The sequence below is a fragment of the Etheostoma cragini genome, chromosome 6 (genome assembly GCF_013103735.1).
Source record: "Etheostoma cragini isolate CJK2018 chromosome 6, CSU_Ecrag_1.0, whole genome shotgun sequence".
Classification (NCBI taxonomy): domain Eukaryota; kingdom Metazoa; phylum Chordata; class Actinopteri; order Perciformes; family Percidae; genus Etheostoma; species Etheostoma cragini.
The window spans coordinates 15,729,906-15,743,048 of record NC_048412.1 but is presented as its reverse complement, the minus strand read 5'-3'; the positions used below and the strand labels follow the sequence as shown (position 1 = coordinate 15,743,048).

General features: G+C 39.4%; 2 protein-coding genes across 4 annotated transcripts in view; both read right to left on the bottom strand.

Annotated features, from left to right (window-relative positions):
* Window positions 1-397: 397 nt before the first annotated feature.
* On the bottom strand, window positions 398-3,942 carry gra (granulito). 2 transcript variants are annotated; one of them, XM_034873344.1, is made up of 7 exons: window positions 3,672-3,942; window positions 2,671-2,752; window positions 2,507-2,565; window positions 1,671-1,728; window positions 1,306-1,412; window positions 1,148-1,206; window positions 398-931 (listed from the first exon to the last, which is right to left on the bottom strand). In XM_034873344.1, exons 1-7 carry the CDS (start codon window positions 3,774-3,776, stop codon window positions 904-906), a joined length of 498 nt encoding a protein of 165 aa, XP_034729235.1. In that variant the 5' UTR covers window positions 3,777-3,942; the 3' UTR covers window positions 398-903. The 2 variants fall into 2 exon arrangements, with proteins under 2 accessions (XP_034729235.1, XP_034729236.1); XM_034873345.1 differs by having other exon boundaries at window positions 2,671-2,756; window positions 3,672-3,861.
* A 1,536-nt stretch (window positions 3,943-5,478) lies between these two features.
* rbm12bb (RNA binding motif protein 12Bb) overlaps window positions 5,479-13,143 on the bottom strand; it is a 14,500-nt gene continuing 6,835 nt past the window's right edge. The window contains exons 1-2 of one of the 2 annotated variants that reach the window (XM_034873342.1): window positions 12,445-12,731; window positions 5,481-8,093 (exon numbers count right to left, since the gene is read on the bottom strand). In XM_034873342.1, the coding sequence (XP_034729233.1) occupies window positions 6,170-8,071 (1,902 nt within the window). In that variant the 5' untranslated portion in view covers window positions 8,072-8,093; window positions 12,445-12,731 and the 3' untranslated portion in view covers window positions 5,481-6,169. Of the gene's footprint in view, window positions 8,094-12,444; window positions 12,732-13,143 lie in introns of those variants that run through there. The other variant, XM_034873343.1, reaches the window with a different exon arrangement.

The following is a 13,143-nucleotide window of genomic DNA, read 5'->3' as shown; positions in this document are numbered from 1 at the left end:
GTTTGCAATTATATTGACATTAATAGATTTTGAATGTGTTAGCAAACAGCTGTCTAATTATAGATCCTATTGGATTTAGGCCCAATATTCACTCTCATTTATGCTCTGTTATGGTCTTCACGAACCTCTAAGGGGAGATCTTCAACAGCTGTTCATAAACTTTGTCAGCCTTAGTGCTGGGCAGGTAGAGTGTAGTGTGTTTATTGGAGCGTTTTGGTGAGAACAGCTGCCACCTGTGAAATATAATAGTGAAACATGCTTTAAAAAAAAAAAAAAAAAAAAAAAAAAAAGTCAACCTAGAACTGAGGACAGTGTTGTTTGAAAAGCACTTTCATATTACACTTAGTCATTTTATGTTTTGATTACATGCAAGAAAGAAAATGTCAAGACACTAAACTGTTAAGCCAAACTTTCCTTTATAAGAGAAGTTAACATATTTAGTACGACACATTAAATTAAAATTCTGACGTAATCCCAGCTAATGACAAACATTCATCATTTCAACCACTGTCACTTCAGGTAGGGTTTGTTTCATCACTAATATAAGTGATGATGAGTCTGCATTAAATGCCCCCCCCCCCCCCCCCCCCAGTAAACAACATTACCAACACAGCTGACAAACAGCTGTTAATGTTGTAAGTCTTTTTTTTTTTAAACAAATTTAAATACTTCACTCCAGCCAAACTTTCACAGTAGAAAATGTAAACATGCAATACTCACTTCAGCACATAAAGTGGTGTTTAGTATTATTACTTTGTGCAACTTCACTGCAAACTATTAACAGTCTCAAACAAAAATAATGAACATGCAAATTTAAATGTCATAAATTAAATTAAATTCACTAATTTCTCAGCAAAAAACAACGGAAACACTCTTTGGGAAGTGAACACCTGTGCAAATGTCTTAAGGCGATTGATGACTTTCTGCGTCCCTAAAAACAGAAAATATATATTTATAAGGTAATGTGTACACTTTAATGAAGATACTACATTGAACCCAACAGCAATAGTAAATCATAAAGTACAGTACAATCATACAAAGATCAATGATAGTTTAAAAAACCCAGTAATGAAGGCAGGGCTAATATACGTTTAAAACCAAAATGTTTAATATTGTCAAAGAGTTAACGTGATTAAACGAAACTCACGTGTCTTCTTTCCCCCCATTCCATCTCATTTCATGAAGCCTTAGGTGCCCAAGATCTCTCTGTTAAGATAGTATGCAATCATTATTTAATCCAAACAGCACATAGTTATTATTTAGAGAGGACGCCCCCATAAAATTGAATACCAAAACCCAACTTACTGCCTCCATTAGGACTATGGGGTGCTCTGGCAAGAATTTCGGCTTCTTTCTGGCCTCAGGAGAACTCGCCAGACCAATTAAAAATTCTCTTGTGTAACATATTCTGCCTATGAAACAATATATTAATATGTACAGTATAATATTAATATATACACACACACACACACACACACACACACACACACACACACACACACACACAAAAATCAACATGACAAGAGTTCAAATCAGGCAAATCAAAGTAAAGGCAAAAGTAGGTGGATATTTTGTTAATGCACGGGCATATTGCCCAATACTGTAGATACACAATTTGGAAAAAAACAACCTCAGAACAGAAAAGCATACAAAAACACAATGTGTCTTACCTTCTTTCCGTTTGTGGAGGTTGACAATCCTGTAGAACTGCTCTATGCCAATATTTGCCTATCAAGCATAACATAAGAAAAAAATTAGAATTCTTTTAGAAAACAAAGCTGTTGTGCATAGTTTCTGTCTCCCCCATGTAGAATTCGAAGTAACGACAACAACACTGTTGGCGCGTCCACATGATACAAGCCTTATGTAATTGCACACGCTCCCCCACGCAGTTGCTAGAAAACATGGAGGACACGGAGGATTAAAAAAACACAACAACAAAAACACGATAGACTCTTCAAAAGAGGTAATTATCTTCACTTGAGTTTCTGGGCTTGAAAGTCTCCATCCAACATAGTCTCCAGAACATACTGAGAAACACAGAGTTGTGTGGAGCTGATTGTTTATTAGCTTTGTAGCAACTCATTTGTCAATGGCTTGAATTTAACAGACGTTCATTAATATCAAAAAGTTACACACTAAAGCTTTAATGTTGCCCAAATAAACAGTTTAACAGGCACATGGTGTGTTTAAATTTATTATTATTAAAGAAAAAGGCAAAGTGTGAATCACACTAAAATACTGAAGAGGTGAAATAATCAGTCGATCTAAAGAAAATGAACCGACAACAATTTAGATAATCCGTATGCAGCATGTGTGTCGTTTGTGTCATCTATCAAGCACGCGAAACATTGTCTGGTTTAAAGGTCTCAAATGGGATTTGCAGCTCTTGTTTTTATTTAGTTTTTTTTTTACTAATGATTTAAAAACGATCAACAGCATATCTGACAATGAATATAATTGTAAGTTGCAACCCTTAAATGTCATCTTCTTTGGGATTTCTTACCTCTTGATCCTCTTCCTCCATCAGTGCCTGTCCACATGTGGCAGTATTTATTATGGGCTCTAAATTAAGTAATACAATATTATAAGAGCATACCATTATATATGAACAAAATACATAAACTTTGATACTCCTAGAAGTTTGACCAATTGGTGCAGACTGCTTACCACTGTCAGCATGAATGCAGCGGCGCAGGGGTCTTGCCGGCTCCAGATGTTTTTGGAGGATCCTTCGTCTTGATACCTCCATCTAGCTTGTGTCTGTGAGGTTCAAACATGTTTTAAATCCACTACACTCTACAAGGCTTGTTCATCCCATATATAATGAGCAGTGTTGGATTTAATATATTAGAAATCAGTGCTTTGTTAAGTGGTGTTGGCCAACCATTGAGGGTCCTGAAGTGGGTCACAGCCCCTGGCTGCATGCCAGGAATAGTGGTACGACTCTTTTACTAGAATGTCATGTACAAATAATGTTACTATTATGCCAGGCTTCAACTGATCTTTTCCAGTTCATTGCAGAAAGGTATGTAATGGATTTCTATTATTAGTTTGCTAGATCATAAATATCCTGCATAATTTGACAGTATTGTTAACCTTAAGTTATTTAGAAATAAGAAATACTAGGAAACGACCATTTAACACTGACCAGGGCTTGTCCCAGGTTGAGTGTAGCAAAACAGCTAACGTGAGAAATTCAACAAAAACGATTTAAATCGGCCCCGTTAACTTAAAGTAGGGTAACTGTAAGAAAGTTTAACATAAATAAATGTCGGTGAAAACAAGTTGTCGAAAACTGTCGAAACTTTGCAACTTTGGAAACCAGGTAAACCGGGAACATTCTTGTAGCCCATCAGTGTTCATGGCAGACATCTGTGTTACCATGGGCTGCATATAACGGCGCACCATGACGGTTCTGTTTTACGTTTATGAATCCGTTTATTTAACGGTCGGGACTGTGTCTAACGTCTGTACACGATCTCGTATTTTAACATAAAACGTGACACGATGACAATTGCAACTTCACAATGATGCGTAACTTTGAACTCTGCGAAACCATAATAGCTAGCTTGCAACATTGGCCAAATAACTTATACAGGAGATAAACGACTTATCGAGGTAGTCGGTGGCCTTTAAATAGAACAGACGTTTTATGTTAACATATTCACCTGTTTTAAAAAAGTTCCCTCGGCGTGGTTATCAGCCTGCTCAACTTCTTCTTCTTCTGTGTGTTTATTGGCGTTGGAGGTGTCATCACATGGGCTGAATCCCATTACCCTTATCAGATAGCTCCTCGACTCCTCGGTCCTCGGCTGAACCGGAAGTCGTTCTGTCCCTTCATGGATGAGAACGACCTTCGTTGGTGAAGGCAGTCTTTAAAGGTCTTATTTTGGCCCCGAGGATACAAAACAGCAGCCATCCCAGAAGCCGTGCAGTCGAAGGAGTATCTAATTCAGCCCAAACAGCTGACGAATTCATGTTACGTCTCATCCCATTTTGCTTATTGTCTCTCCCGGGTCTCCTCGCGAGGACGGGAGTCAAGTGGAGGCAGTGTACGTGGGACGCAGCAGATCAATACACTGGAACAAAATGCTATTTTGATGCGTGACATCCATACAGTTAAGGGATTGACATCATGCGGCTTTATGACCATTTTTTATTTTCTCCACATATTATAGGCCACATGCTGTTACTGGCTTTATTTGTTAATGACATTTGTTATGTGCACAAAGTTCTGTAACCTTCATATGGAAATGAGTTATCCCGCTGTCACCATTTCAATGTTAGCTAAGCTGTATGTTCAGGAAAGCAATAAAAGACCTTGGTAAAGTTGTCTTTATACTGGACGTTTGATATTCAAAAAAACTATTATGCGGCTTTGCCTTTTGGCCTATCATCAAAAACACTTTTTATAAACCTCCTCTTTGATTTTATAAATACTTTGATATGTAAAAAAAATATATATATGCTATGAATCTATTACACAGATTGACATTTTTCACCTATTCATGTCAAAACACTTTGTGAACTCAGCTAATTCCCCTTCACATTGCACAGCTTATTCCTTTCCCCAAAAGAAATCATGAATAGTTCAAAAGGTACAGCCACATAAAACCAACTTTGCCACGGTAACAATTAGCACTAGGATGCACTATTCAGTGCCCATTGTGCTCCGAATATCAGCCATCTCGTTTACTCCATTGCGTGAGCAGTGTTTTCTTTTTTTTATTCAAATTTTATTGAAGAATATGGACATACAGTGGAAAAGAACATCTTCTGTACATTTAAAAAATGTCTATGTTCTAAAAGAGCCGGGAGGTTACTAAAGAAAAAGAAAAAACAAAATACTTTATACTTATATTTTGTAAAGTTTACAGAGGTTAGATGACCTCTAACAGCTTTTTGGTTTGTACAGGTAGAAATGGAAGCCAGTTTAAAAAAGCTTGGCTTCTTTTTCAAAAACTTCAATTTATGTAAATAAAATTTAGTTAAAATAATTAGATTTATTGTGTAATACTCAGAATAAAGCTTCCCATTATGTTTAATGAATCCATTTGGATTGCTTTGAGTTAATATTGGCTGGCTGCTGTTCAACTATGGATGTGTGGTGTGGGATGTCTGCTCTCATCCTGACTGAAGGCCCTTAAGGGCGGGAAGCGAGGAAGAAAAAGCAGGGTGTTTGCTTGCTGAATTAGCATCGGAGTTGTTGTCTATCTGTACAGCTGGCTAATGAATAATAGTTTAGAACATATGACCTGGGTTCCTGTGTGTAGACGTAAGTTAGAGTAACTAAGGAGGTCAAAGGGGTCTAACAGGCAACTGTCATTAAAATGAACTAACAGATTTCTCTGGGTTTGAACATTGTTGGAAACATTTAGGATAGTGGAAGCGGATAACTCAAAATATATAACCTAGGTCAAGTTGTTTTAAGACATTTTAATGCAAAAAAAGTTACATTTTGTACCTTTAACACACTCCGACCTATGAGATTATACTATTAAGACATCCACACCAGTACTGTAGAAGAAAAAGGAAATTTACGTTTAAAATTTATAAAGTTTAATTTTTTTTTTAATTTGAAATACACATTACAGATTCTCAGTAGTGCTTTTAGCTTGTTTTACAAAAGGCACTACTATATATCCCACTTAACACTATCATAAACACAGAACCACTTTAGGGTATCCCTTTCAAACTAATATCACAAGTTATCACTGATTGCTTTTAATTAGTGATTAACCTGCACTTTATACAAGTAAGATTAATGTGGCGAGCAAAATGTGTTTACACTGCAAGTGACAGGTGTGTAAAGAAAAACTGCAAAAACGTTTGCATTTTTATAAAAAAAAACTTTCATAACATGTAGTATGTTGATACATTATACCACTATATTGTAAATTAAGTCAACCAAATATCTAGTATTTCACCTTAAGATGAAAATGCATACAAACACCATATTTAGTCAAACTATATTGGCTAATAAAAGAAAATGCAATTTAAAAAAATAGCTTAAATACATTCCCTGTAGTCCCAATTGTGTAATCATAAAAACAAAACAAAGAAAAGGCCATTTTATCCCTTAAATCAACTTTGTTTCAATCCACATGCTATATATCCAACCTACACAGCTAGGGCTGGTTAGTTGCCATGAAAGGCATTGTCACTTTTACTCAAGAAATAGCTGTATTTTTCTTGGACCTATTGGTCTTCCACTCAGTTCCTCAACTGCTGTTAACGCCTCCTGACGGGACTCAAATACTGCAGTTGCAGAACCTTTAGATTTTCCTCTCTGGTCATACTGCAGTGAGACAGATCCAGGAATAATGCGAAATCCATAGCAAAAGTCATAGATTTCTTCACTTTTGATTTGGAATGGCAAGTTAAGCAGCTTTACGCAAGTGGGACCGTCAAATTGTTGCACTGAGGGACCAAAGCCTCCCCGATAGCCATTACCTCCGTCTTGTGGAGTATGAGGGCCTCCTGCACGGGGCTCATAATCTCTGCCTCCATGGATGTGAGCCAGCGCATTGGTCATTGGTATATTACCATCATCAGAAATCCTAAAGTCAGGGTACTCTGTGTCACCAAGGCGATAGGATGCCTCGCTTCTCCTGCCCGAGTACCGCTCCTCTCTTGGCATCGGCTCTTGCACAATTGGCTCTTTAACCACTGGTGGCTCAACACCCAACTGCCGCATGTGAGAACGTGAAATGCATTTCAGTGTGACCTCTGACCCAAGAAACCTTTGTCCATTGAGAGACAGTGCACTCATTGCCTCTGCCTCAGACCGGAAGAGAACCAACGCCTTTCCAACTCCATCACCGTTATGGTCACGCAGCACAAACACCTTGTCCTCCGTGATATCAAACCCAAGGAAGAAGTCCATGATCTCAACTTTCCGCACATCAAATGGAAGGTTCCGCACAAACACACACATTTTTTCTGAGTCATATGGATCACTGGGGCAAGATGCAGGCCTCTCCTGACACATTTCTGAGTTCCCAGAAGGTCCGACGTCCATGCTCTGAGATTCCAGAAGGCTGATCATTTTCTCTCTTGAGATTGGCCGGGTAGAAATCCATCTGTTGAAAAACTGCCTTTTTTCAGGAGTCAAGGCATCACAATAGTCACGCAGACTCTTAAACAGCACAAATGTAGATCTTGTTCTTCTCCCATCACTGCCAATTAAGTGCAGGATCTGGTCATCCTCAAGCTTTGCATTACGAAAAAGCTTTTTTATGTCGTCTTTTTCCACTGCAAAGGAAAGATTTTCCATCAAAACGCAGTACTCATCGTCGGAAGAAACTGACCTCAAAGGTGATTGTGCCCTGACATGATGCGAGTTCCTCTGATGGCGAACAGGGGATCGATCCCTTTCAAAGTTGTTGACAGCCATTGACTCTTTACCGGTAGCCCGACGCCAAAATTCTACGGTAGTTGTGGAAACCTCCACATACCTTGACCCAATGTATTTCCTATCCCTCTTCAGGGCTTCTTGTGCATCCTCTCTTGTTGCAAATTTGACAAGACCTTTCCCATTGTTGGCACCCTGTGCATTTTTCAACAAGACAATGTCATCAATAAGTAGACCAAAGAAAAAGTCACAGACTTCCTCTTCAGTCACGGAGAACGGCATTCCATTTAGAAACACATGCACAAAGTCATCAGCGTTTGAAGCCCTCTGGTGATGGGGAGGGGAATAAGCTGATCTGCTAGCTGATCTCCTGACCGCCTCAGGATCCGCACATCTTCTAGCACGTCTTGTATTCTCCAAAAGTCGTCTCTTTTCATCTAGCTCTACATTTGTTGCACTTCTTTCGAGCATGTTCTGCATCTCTGTTTTACTACTAAGTAGCAATTGAACAGGTGAACCCTTAATGTAACCTCCTGACTGTGTCATTGCTCTTCTTGCATCTTCATCGGACGCAAAGATTATGAAAGCTTCCTCAAGCTCCCCACCAATTATATGCACCCCTCCATCTGGAATTTTGAGGCCACTGAAGAACTTGCGAATATCCTCAGAGCCTGCTGTGACTCTTAGTCCCTGTAAACGGATGACGACCGCCATGCTGAAGTACAAACAACAGCACCTGCAGACAAAAGGGTATAGAATAGCATTATTGCCAACAGAGCCTCACCAGCTCAGCGTCAATTTCCTGGCAGTCCAATAGAACAACTGAACTGGATTAGCAATGTGAAACAAAGGACATCAGAGACATGGGACACCATAACGATCAATGTCAACAACAGCCGCTATTAAGACGGAGAAGAAATTAAAATTGGTGTGAAGTCCTAACGCACAATATCAACTATCTGGCACAATGATGAACCTTTTTTTCCCTGTTTCCGTTTTATCAGATCATTTTAATCAATCGCCCCATAGGTTAACTATTCCAATTCATCATGTATGATTCAACTAAAGCAGTCCAATATAACCTATTCTGAAAGCCCCTACTGGTCTAACTGGATTACAAATATTCATCTTGTAAAAAGATGTAATAAAGGCCACTCGTTTAAAACAGCTGACTGATGTGTTGCCTTTGCAAGGCTGAAGTAGACTGGGTAAACCCCGCCCACTCTACCGACCATTTGATGTTGCCCTGCAGCTTGGTCCGGAAACTTGCACGTTTGCCCTACTTCAGTTTGCAATTTTGCGGGAACCAATCACAAACTGTCTTATCTACCTGGCACGGTATTGGCGGGTTTAACAATGACGATAGAGTAGCAACCAAGCAGCTTCTTGTTTACATTCAACATAGCAGCCACCGAAGTGCTGCAAATCCGCTGATGTCGCTGTTGATTATACGTCACCCGGATCGTTGGTCTGATTGACTGAAGGACTAGCCTATTGCGTATAGTCAACTATGCCTGTTCATCACGCCTCTCGTGCAGAGAAAATAGAGCAGACTCCCCAGACCAATACTCAATCTCAGATCTATCGAGCTTGGCTTGGTCTGGTTATAGCCAGACTAAGGCTGAAGGCTAATGGACGGAAAATGTGTCACCTCCCAGAATGTGACAATCCACAGTGATGACCCTTCCAACATTAATGCTGCATCCAGGTGTTGTGCATAACAACTGTAGGTCCAAAACATTCAAGTTTACCAGCAACTATTTTCACTTATTCAGCCAATAAAGTGAACAAAACAGGTAAACTTGGTAGTATTTTCCCAGTGTGTTTGAAGGGGCCTTCTGAATGGGACAGCGCTGTCGATCCATCATAAAATAAGTCTTGAAATGCAGACTTCAAAGAAGGCAGTTCCACTGGGACACAGGTACTATGCAGTAAGGACAATGTCACTGTTGATGACATAATATCTACAAGGAATTTAAATTTGCTACATCAGCATCAGCTACGATCCAACGAAAGCATCTCCAAATCTGTCATTCAACAGAACCCCAAGCCAAAAAGCCAAAAGTCCAGATTTTTAGATTAATATTTTTCCAAATTAAATGTTTAGGTGCTTAACTCGCCAACACGTCCACCATTATAACTTACGGTAATTCTCATTTTGCTTGTAAAACAATGCTTTATCCTCCGACTAATTTCGATTGCGATGAAACATTCCTTCTGTGCAGTTGGACAGATTTTCCACCAATGAGTATTTTTGATTGGACAGTCTCTGCTCCATGAAGAACGCTACGTTTCTGACCAAAACAATACTAGCTACAAAGCACACACAACTCAAATCAACTTTAAAAGCATATTTGCAGGAGAGCGCTGAAAACAGCATGTATTAACACTCAAAAGACTCTGCAGCGCCACCTTGCTATAACAGAGTTTCCAAAATATCCCATTCATGGCTGAAAAAACACTTGGTGTGCATGGTTTGCATTGTTCGGCAATCTACACCACTGCTGTGGTCTGTGTGTTCAAGAGACTGGCGTTCTGGTTAATGCAATAGCGTCAGTGTCCCCTCTTCTTGCCCATTCCCTGTCCCGCTCGGCAACATTTCCTCCTCTGTATACTTCGGTGCAAACGGACAAAGTATAACAGTCGTTCCATAGAAGGTGTAACCGTCTTCTCATCAGCGTTCCTCCTCAGGAGAGTGTGCTGCCATGAAGCCATCTGAAGTCAGCAAAATAATTTCCGTGGAACATTCAACACAATTGCCAGGATGTTCATTTGGACATCATTTGTATTCCATATATGGTATGTGAATGGGAAAGTTCTGTTGTCATACCTTCACTTCAGCATCTACATTCGTCACCAGGAAGGATTCACAAATCACTCAACGATTTTAACGGTAACAACAAAAAAACGTATGTCTCAATTGCTCTGTACTAAAAAGCCTGACATGACAAAACCAATTAACATCACCACTATGCAAAGAAAACGGGGTCTAAAGTATTGTAGTATGCATCACTTTATCTGAATATGCACATTTTGTATGAATATATTCAAATGTGTACACGTTTTGATCAAGTTTAAGTGTGTTAAAAAATCTGAACTAGATTTAGTTTTGGAATCCATACGGAGATCTTTAGCTGTTAACAAATGAAAAACATTTGCACACATCATTTGCAATGTGCGAGTGTGTAAAAAAAGATTTGCACAAAAGGTTTGCAGTTACCTTATTTATAGGTGCAAAAAGTTTGAGCATCACAACCCCTGAAAATGGCTCTGTGCACTCACTGAATCGGAATTTAATCTATTAGATCTAACAACATTTGTAAAAATCTAGAGGTGCCGCACAATGAACTCATTTAATCCCCATTCAAGTTATAGTGCTACACTGGACGTATTGGATCAGCTGGTGGAGGTCACTAGTCCGCCTGCTCTACGGGCCGCACAATCATCTTTATGGCTTTACGCGCCAATAAGCAATCATCGGAATAAACAGGGCTCTGCATCAAACGCTATATCCGGGTTTTGTTATGCATTAAGGGTCTGCGTCAGCAAGCAAACATAACAGCTACAGGAGCTTGGAAAATAGCAATTTGTGGAACTAAATTTAATTTACAGTTTATCATACCACAAATTAGACATTAATTAGCTAACTAGCAAACCCGGCCTCACTCAACCGACAAAAGTACTAAGTCCCGTCAGGGATCGACAATAACGGTTGCCCTTAGCAACCAGATTAACTCAATTGGCACCGTTTTGTGGGGTCTGGTTGCCCCCATTGGCAACCACCTTCTCAATATACAGTATTTTGCAAAAGTCTTAGGCAGGTGTGAAATTTTTTTGTAAACTAAGAATGCTTTCAAAAATATAAATAATGATTATATTTTATCAATTTACGAAATGTAAAGTGAGCAAACAAAAGTAAAATCTAAATTGCAACAGTATTTGCTGCAATTAGCCTTTAAACCAGCATAAATTCTTACAGGTACACTTCCAAAAAGTACCAATGTGACCCAGGTACACCCATCTATCTCACCTATAACCACGTAGATGCGTAACAGCAAACTTTTTTTTGTCAGAGAAAACCTTTGATGTGCAACTCTTTATGCACTCACACATTGGAAAATGTTTGTGCAAATATTTTTTATTTGGTCACAACTTGTCATGCATTAACAGGTCTCCTAACAGGTTTTAACATGAAATCTATTTTTTGGTACACTAACAATGACAGAAACAGGAAAAAAAAACAGGGTAGTTTACTACCCCGGTTTCTGATCTCTTTGTGAAAAGTGGTGTCTTGCAAGCCTGTTCAGGCTGGGCATATTAGGAATGCATGACATTGACAGATTAATAATTTAAAATCCAAATCTATTTGTTCAGATTTTTCACACATTCAAACATTTGAATTAATTTGGTAAAAACGTTTTAACACTTGAATGTATTCATACAAATGTTTCACGCAATTGGGGATACACAGTTACAGTACTTTTGAGCCTATTTCGGTTCCACAAGACTTGCTCTGTTGAAAACCAACTGGCATCGAATCCTCAGAGTTAGCTAGCGTCAGTTCTAACGTTACAGACAAACGTTAGCCTACTGCTAACTCGTGTCAAAAAGAAAAACGAGCAAAGGCTGGTTAGCATATTAAGTGCGTGACACTTAGCTAGAATATTTCCAAGGTGACAAACAACCATGAGTGCATTAAGGTAAACGTTCACCAAATTACAGTGCCACACCAGTTTAGGCAACTGTAACGTTACGCCGAACACACATATAACGTTTGTCGCCATTAGTGACACCGGATGATCAACCCAAACTCAATGTGTGTTGAATGACAAAAACGTAACGTTGCATAGCCAAATACTAATGTAACGTGGTGTTGGCTAAGAATGCGCAAACATTGCTAACATCCTTGCCGTCCAGATAAAGCTCGGCAAAATGTCGAGTTTAGCTAACCGTAGCTAGCCAGCTAACGTTAGGCCTCAGCCTGACCATTAGCTAAATGAGCTAACTCATTTGACGGACAACGCTGACCTGCACTAAGAGAATATATTCATTCGAAATAACGCCACATGACTAACGACAAAACTTACTGAATTGACAAGCACAGACTCTAGTGCAAAACTGAGAATAGATGATAGGTTCAGGTCAGTTAAGTTCGGCTCTCGTCTTTGTCTTTGTCTTCGTCAGAGTGTATTGGTGATTGGTTAAGCTTGAAGTTGTGCATTACTGCCCCCCCCCCGTGTTTTTCCTTCTTCTTCTTCTTATTCGTTGGGTTTTGACGGGAGCTTGCATCATACATGGTGCACTACTGCCATCTACTGGAGTTAGTTAAGTCCTACAGTGTCCAGTGTGTCAGATTTCCCTGCAGTCTGTTCTCATTAGGAAGCTGACCAAGCATGTTCTTTAACTGTCTATGGTTCCACCTTGTTCGTTTTCACCACACTCCAGTACGTTCTTTACACTGTTATCCCGAAACATTACTTTTTTTCCAACATGTTCTCTCAATATTCTATACAATAAAGACAGGTTTTGGGTATTTATCATGACTTTATGAAGAATTTCTGGATATTTTCCTTGCAGTTACTTTATAATTATTGAGACGGACGCCCCGGAGTACACTCAAAACAACACTTTACTGAGCAAACCGAAGTCATCACATTGCATTCTGGTTAATGAGGTCCCTAGCGCTCTCCGCGACAGTTGCATAGTTGAGGACAGTTCTGTCAGTCACTGCCCAATGTGAGGAGAGTGCAGATTTGAGTCGCGCATGCGTCACTTTGCGACGAGAG

Bases quoted from the DNA above. Each gene is read 5' to 3' on its own strand.
- gra (XM_034873344.1), bottom strand. From the start codon at position 3,776: ATGGGATTCAGCCCATGTGATGACACCTCCAACGCCAATAAACACACA. The intron at 2,753-3,671 runs GTGAATATGTTA...GACACAAGCTAG, and splicing joins AGGGAACTTTTTTAAAACAG to ATGGAGGTATCAAGACGAAG. The intron at 1,729-2,506 runs GTAAGAAATCCC...TATGCTTGATAG, and splicing joins TGGAGGAAGAGGATCAAGAG to GCAAATATTGGCATAGAGCA.